The sequence below is a fragment of the Galeopterus variegatus genome, unplaced genomic scaffold (assembly GCF_000696425.1).
Source record: "Galeopterus variegatus unplaced genomic scaffold, G_variegatus-3.0.2 Scaffold114, whole genome shotgun sequence".
NCBI lineage: Eukaryota > Metazoa > Chordata > Mammalia > Dermoptera > Cynocephalidae > Galeopterus > Galeopterus variegatus.
Genome location: NW_007726225.1, coordinates 891,702 through 899,141, shown reverse-complemented (window position 1 = coordinate 899,141; position 7,440 = coordinate 891,702). Strand labels below are relative to the sequence as shown.

Here is a 7,440-nt window from a genome sequence, read left to right as displayed (position 1 = left end):
ACCCCTCCTCATGCAACCACATACTCATCTCTTCTTACCCAGGTGTGAGGTGACCCCTCACCCAGCGGCCCTATGAAAACATGTTTTCGTGGAAAGTTCCATGCTCTACTGTAAGCTATTTACTTTAGCTCCTGCAGCTCAGCTGTGCTCATGGGTGCAAAACATCCTGTGCATCTAGCAGGTCCTGGGGAAGGGGGGAGTAAAGTGTACCCCTAGGCATAACAGCTTTTAAGATGGCTTTACTGTAGCTAAGTTAGAGCAAGCTAGGTGTACAGAAGCAGATTGCACAAGTTAGTATTCTTCATCAACACAAAAAAGAATGTTAGATTTGCAATGTTCAAACATGGAACTAGGTAATTTATAAGGAAACAATATCTATTGCTTTCATTTTTGGAGGCTGGGAAGTCCAAAGTCCAGGGAACACATTTGGTGAGGGCCTTATCGTGGTGGTGACTACAGAAACTCCGGTTATCACATGGTGAATTTAGTGAAGCAAAAAGATAGAGACTCTCACTTGCTCTCGTTTTAAAACCTTCAGAACCTTGCATATGAACCTTGCATATGCCCTTACAATGTAATCACCTCTTCAAGGCCCCACCTTTCAATAATCATAGTAGGATTTCCCACCCTCTAAACACAGTCACAGTGGAGGCCAAGTTTCTAATACCTGGAACTTTGGAGGACACAATTTAAGCTTTAATGAGATTGGCGGGGGCAGGGGGAAGGCAGGGAGCATTCAGTCCATAGCACATGTTATAATCTATGTATTATGAAGTGTTCAGCTAAAGTTTCAATATTTCAGACCATTAGGCAGTTTTTCCAAGAGAAATTGGCAACCATGGTTTCTGCCAATATCCTCTAATACTGCAAAAATTGTGCCCAATCTTTAGCAAGTATATATCTTTCATGAACAATTGTGCCCAATCTTTAGCATATATATATATATATATATCCCCTCCTGTGTTATTTTGTGACCTCAGTTAAAACTAAGGCTTGTCTTACACTCTGTTTTGTGTCTGTCACAGCCATATATATAAATTCTCAACAAATTGTTGCTGTTGTGGCTACCTTTTAGAACAGTTCAATATTGGCCCTATTAATGGAAGTATGGGCTTACCAAGAATATATATTTTATTAAAGGAAAAGGGTTCAACTGCCAGCGTGTTTTGGATGGAAGTGGACTCATCTGGTAGGCTGGTTAATTCTGCTTTTAAAGTTGGCTTTTCCTCTGAATAGTGTCAACAATAGCCCTGCGCATTTGAGTCAATGCAGTTATGTCCTTCTGGCTGTCAGTTTTCTTGCACAACATCCTTTCTCAGAGCTGTGTTGTGCAATACATTCATGAGAAAATATAAACGCGGTCTCTGGCAGGGATTTAATGTAAAAGTTTTTCCAGTGATACAAAATATAAGAATCTGAGTTTGTTTTTCAAGGATCACTAAATTTTAGTAATGATTATATCACATTTTCCAAAACGTGTGGCCATTTCTGCTCTCTTTGTCCTGAGTGTTGGTGCACTGGACACTTTTATTGCTGCAGTGTATGAGCATGCTGTTATCTTACCAAACAGAACAGAAACACCTGTTTCAAAAGAAGAAGCTTTATTCCTGATGAACAAGAATATAGATGTTTTGGAGAAAGCAGTCAAGCTGGCAGCCAAGCAAGTATTGCCTTTTATATACTGGCTGGGACATTAAAAAGGAGATTAGCAACTTGGTAAAAGTGTGGGTATTTGGAATTTACAAGAAACTTTCTCACTCCTATTTCTTTTGAGCAGGGTGCACATATCATTGTGACCCCAGAAGATGGAATCTATGGTTGGGTATTCACCAGGGAGAGCATTTACCCTTATCTGGAGGATATACCAGACTCTGAAGTGAACTGGATTCCATATAGAGATCCTCAAAGGTAATGTCTTTAATTCTTGAACAAAACATTGTGATATAGAAAAATACCAGTAGCAAGTTCACTAAGCCTGAGTAGTAATTTTGATGACAAATAGTCTATGGCATTGGACTTACATGCTTCTAAAGTTTCATGATGTGTGTCATCTGGCATGTCTCTTGCTTGACAAGTGCCTTGAGATAATAACACCTGATTAGTTATCTGTTGCAGTTTTCTTTAAAGAATTGCCTGTTTATACACAAAATTTATAGTAAATGTATTTCATTGGGTTTCAATAATGTGGTAAAGTTGTAATATCTAGGACCGATGTTCCCAAATACAAGTAAGTCGGTTCATCCATAAATACCTGCCTCCTCATAGGAATGTTAAAAAAGATGAGTGAGTCTATGTTTCCAAAGAGCTTTGCTATCACTGTCATTTACAGTGTAATCAATATGGTGAATGGAAATTACACAGGACTTGAAAAAGTACGCATTGTTTCTGAGACCACATTTTACCAACTCCTAGCTGAGTGATGTGAGGCACATAACCTAAATACTTGACATTTCTGTTTATTTATCTGTAAAATAGAGTGTGTTAGTCCGTTTTTATGTCACTATAACAGAATACTTGAAACTGGGTAATTTATAAAGAACAGAAGTTTATTTGGCTAACGATTCTGGGACAGCTGCATCTGGCGCAGGCCTCAGGCTGCTATTACTTGTGGTGGAAAACGGCAGAGCAGCCTGTAGGTGCAAGATCACAAGGCAAGAGGAAGCAAGAGAGAGAGGGGGGAGATGCCAGGGTCCTTTAAACAACCAGCTCTCACAGGAACTAAAAAAATGAGAACTCGCTCACTGCCTGCTCCTCCCAAGGGAGGGTATTAATCTATTCATAAGGGATCCATCACCTATGACCCAAACAGCTCCAAACACTGCCACATTGGGGATGACAGTTCAACATGAGCTTTGTGGGGGACACCGTACCCAAACTCTGTCACAGAGATAACAAAATTTTCTCTCACAGAATAGACATAAGTGTCTTACAGAGTAGACATAAAAGTCAAATAAAGTAATAGACATGGAATCTGTGCACTGTAGTGCTCTCTCCAATGTTAGCTGTCACTACTACCTTTTTTTTGTTGTTGTTTTTTTTGTTTGTTTGGTTTTTTTGTCTTTTGTCTTTTTCCGTGTCCGGCAACGGATCGCAACCCTCAGTGTTGCCCCCATACCGGACCGGGGACCGGCAACGGGATTGCAACCCTCGGTGTTGCTCCCGCGCCTCGCTCAGCCAGTGAGCGGGAACCGGTCTGTATGTGGGATCCGAAGTTGTTGTTTTTTTTGTTTGTTTGGTTTTTTTGTCTTTTGTCTTTTTCCGTGTCCGGCAACGGATCGCAACCCTCAGTGTTGCCCCCATACCGGACCGGGGACCGGCAACGGGATTGCAACCCTCGGTGTTGCTCCCGCGCCTCGCTCAGCCAGTGAGCGGGAACCGGTCTGTATGTGGGATCCGAACCCTCGGGCGGGAGCGCCGCCGCGCTTCCCAAGCGGTGCACTATCCAGTGCGCCACCGGGCCGGCCCACCTTTTTTTTTTTTTTAACAGAATGATCTGAGTCTGAATTTTGGTTTCTGTCCCTAGAGAAATTTTAGTAATTATTAGTAGCCGTAGCTTAGGCATAACTTTCTTAAAGAAAATATGTATAATAAATAAGATAGATCTATGAAATAGATTACTTTAGGTGCAGTTAACTGTAAAAAAAAGTACATACGTTTTTAAAGTTCATATGTAATTCCTTAAGTTAAATGGTGAAACTGATGCTTTAAAAAAGTAATTTAATTTGCAAATTTAGATTTGCATGCACCTGTTTAGAACTACATGCATTGTGCAAAAAGAGGAGCTTCTGACCAGATGATATTGACTGGAAAGGCAAGTCCAATGCTACAACATTGGAGTTTTGCTATGTGAGTCAAGCCTTATCCTGGGATTTTCACCCCTGGCAAAATATTCTCTAAATGTTGCATGGTCTGTGTTTACAGAAACCATGTAACTATGACTCAACATCTACTTGCTTATAAGACTTTTTCCAGAGTAGAAAAGAATCATTATTTGCTGTAATTTGAGAGGCTTATACTAAAATATACTCTGTTTGGCGTGGCTAATAAAACTGATTTTTTTAGGGAAAAGATATTCATAAACCTGATAATTAGCCTTAGATGAATTACTTTAAATTGGGAAGGTAAGTGATTGGTGAAACTTTTACATTATGCAGTCTTACAGACACTTATTCAAATGGCAAACTTTCTGTGTTATAGAAAGGAGATAATCCAGTATTTAATATAATGGTAATACTGGATAAGAAAGTCATAGTTTCTTCCCTAGTCACATTTATCCCTGATAACAGAGGGCCATGTAGTCGTCCTTGTGTGTTTAAATACTATTTAGAATGCTGACATGTCAAGCACTTCCATGGGCTTTTTTCATGAGAAACTAATAAGAAAAACTGAAGAACCTGAATTATTTGGCCAAGAAAAGAAAAACTAAACAAAGTACATGATAGACTTGTTAAAGATCTTAATGAATATGAATATTGATAGTATTTTCCTGAAGGAAAAAAAGATCTAAATCAGTAGGTTATTAATCTGTCCTTTTTATTCAAAGATTAGCTCAACATCAGAGCAGAGGGGCTGAAAGATATGGAGAGAATCTGAACAGCCTCTGAAAGCAATAAAGCCGTCACTACCTTGGGTTGCCTTTGTATAAGTACAAAACGCCAAATAGCCATTTTTTAATTTATCGAGCACTGACTCGGTCCCAGGAGCTGTACCTGGTATACTATGCACATTATCTCACTCACTTTACGTAGTAAGTGTCACTATTTGCATTTTAAAGATGAGGGGGAAGAAAGGAGCTTTTAGGTCTCATAATTGGTAATTAGATGGCTGAAATTAAAATAACCATTTCCAATAAGCCATGCTAACTGAATGGACTCTGAGTACTTGGATGTGCTGTATTACACTGATATTTTCAGTGACTAGTGAATCCATTTATTTGACAGTATGGGCTGGTTGGTTAAAAGTTTTATCTTATTTTCTGCTGAAATCTTCCTGCTTATGACTTCCTTTCATCCATATTCTGTACTCTATAGAACATTCACATACATGATCCATCTTCTTCTAATTAAACCCTTGATTTGGAGCCAGCTATCATCTTGTCACATTTCCTTCTTATTTCTAGGATAAATATCCCCAATGTGGATGGATTTGGCATTACATTGAAAACAATTTCATGTCTGTACATATCTCAGGATTTTTCATGAAGGCCTGTGAGGCCGAAAGGAAGCTGTTACTTGCATCTGACAGATGAGGAGAGTAAGCCTGCCATCAAAGTGCTTGTTTGTTTGTTTCTATTCCCACTACATAATGTCACATTTGTTCTCTAGGGAGAATGATCTACATGGGACCAACCATTTACTGCCACCTGGCATTTGTGCTTCCAACCACACATCATATCAGCAAATTTGTAAGATTACGGCTTGGATTATAGAAACAGTCCTCCCCATTAGAAGATTCTGCCAAATTTCAAGCCCTTCATTGACCTTCCTGGGAGCTCTTTATAAGAGAAAACGTTGCTTCTTCCCCTCTTCCTCTTCCCCTTCCCTCTTTTCTGTGCTTCTGTCTTGCACTGCTCTTTGGAGCCTGGCGTATTTCAATAGGTCAGCTTTCATAAAGATGAGCACTCTGCTGCATGTTGAGTTTTTGACCCTTTTCTGTTGATTCTTGACCTAGGGGTTATTGTGTTACAGGTAACAGCCAAATAAAATATCTCTTTGGTATTTTAGAAATCACTAAAATACAAGTTTGAGGCAATATCTGTTGAATTAGGTTTGGCTACACACCAGTGCAAGAAAGACTCAGCTGCCTGGCCAAGGACAACTCCATCTATGTTGTGGCAAATATTGGGGACAAGAAGCCATGCAACGCCAGTGACCCTCAGTGTCCTCCTGATGGTCGTTACCAATACAACACGGATGTGGTGTTTGATTCTGAGGGTAGGCTGGTGGCACGCTACCATAAGGTGAGAATTACATGTGCTTTAGTTAAACTTGATTTACTTCTTCTGCTTGTTTGTAGTATGTATGTATGTTTGTTTGTTGAACACTAGGGAGCGAACTGTTGTAAATGTGTCTCTTAATTGTTATATTCTAGTTAAAAAGGGGATTTACTTTAATCTCATGAAAGAGTTCTGAGTTTGATTTAGTTATAAAACAGAATATGGCAGAATATTAAAATGAATGTGATAATAACCTCACAAAGACTTTAGTATTCTCTGAGAAAGGAGACATGCTTTGTTTCATCTATAATTTAATACCACAGTTAGTTTTTTGGCCCAATTTGTTAACATTTCATACTAAGCCACCAATTATTCCATGAAGATTTTTTTTGATTGCAATGAAACAAAGCCCTAACTGAAATTGGCTTTTAAAAAAGGCGGGGGAGGCCGGCCCATGGCTCACTCGGTAGAGTGCGGTGCTGATAACACCAAGGCCACGGGTTCGGATCCCATATAGGGATGGCCGGTTTGCTCACTAGCTGAGCGTGGTGCTGACAACACCAAGCCAAGGGTTGAGATCCCCTTACCGGTCATCTTTAAAAAAAAAAAAAAAAAAGGCGGGGGGATTCCCTTGCTTATGTACCTGAAAAAATATATATCCTAGAACGAATAGGTCTTGTTTCAAATGCCATCTGTCCCTGAGAGGTTCAAAAGGTTCATCTATCCTTCCAGCTCTCATACACCTTTGTTACAGCTTTTTCTCAAGGAAACTCTACTTTGGGTAATATGGACATTTTCACAATGTTAATTCTTCCAATCCAAGAGCATCGGGTATCTTTCCATCTTCTTGTGTTCTCTTTAATTTCTCTCAACAGAGGTTTATAGTTCTCTTCGTAGAGATTTTTCACATCCTTGGTCAGCTTTATTCCTAAGTATTTTTTTTTTCTTTGGTGGCTATTGTAAATGGGCTAGCTTTCTTGATTTCTTTTTATGCATGTTCACTGTTGGAGTATAGAAATGCTACTGATTTTGGGGTGTTGATTTTGTATCCTGCAACTTTGCTGAAATCATTTATGAACTCTAGGAGTTTTTTTTTTTATAGAAGCTTTAGGCTGTTCAATATATAGGATCATATCATCCACAGAAAGGGTCAGCTTGACTTCATCCTTTCCAATCTGGATGCCCTTTATTTCCTTCTCTTCTCTGATTGCTCTGGCTAGTACTTCCAACACTATGTTGAATAGGAGTGGTGAGAGTGGGCATCCTTGTATAGTTCCTGTTTTTTAAGGGAAAAGCTTTTAGCTTTTCCCCATTCAGGATGATATTGGCAGTGGACTTATCATATATGGCTTTAATAATGTTGAGATACTTTCCATCTATGCCTAACTTGTAGAGAGTCTTTATCATGAAAGGATGTTTAATTTTGTTAAATGCTTTTTCAGCATCAATAGAGATGATCATGTGGTTTTGTCTTTGCTTTTATTAATGTGGTGTATCACATTTAT

General features: G+C 39.2%; 1 protein-coding gene across 3 annotated transcripts in view; it reads left to right on the top strand.

Moving 5' to 3' along the window:
• The first annotated feature begins 1,377 nt into the window (after positions 1-1,377).
• LOC103602503 (vascular non-inflammatory molecule 3) overlaps positions 1,378-7,440 on the top strand; it is a 13,795-nt gene continuing 7,732 nt past the window's right edge. Inside the window, exons 1-3 of one of the 3 annotated variants that reach the window (XM_008586915.1) lie at positions 1,378-1,664; positions 1,778-1,908; positions 5,767-5,959. In XM_008586915.1, the coding sequence (XP_008585137.1) occupies positions 1,452-1,664; positions 1,778-1,908; positions 5,767-5,959 (537 nt within the window). In that variant the 5' untranslated portion in view covers positions 1,378-1,451. Of the gene's footprint in view, positions 1,665-1,777; positions 1,909-5,723; positions 5,960-7,440 lie in introns of all 3 variants that reach the window. The other 2 variants (XM_008586931.1, XM_008586922.1) reach the window with 2 other exon arrangements.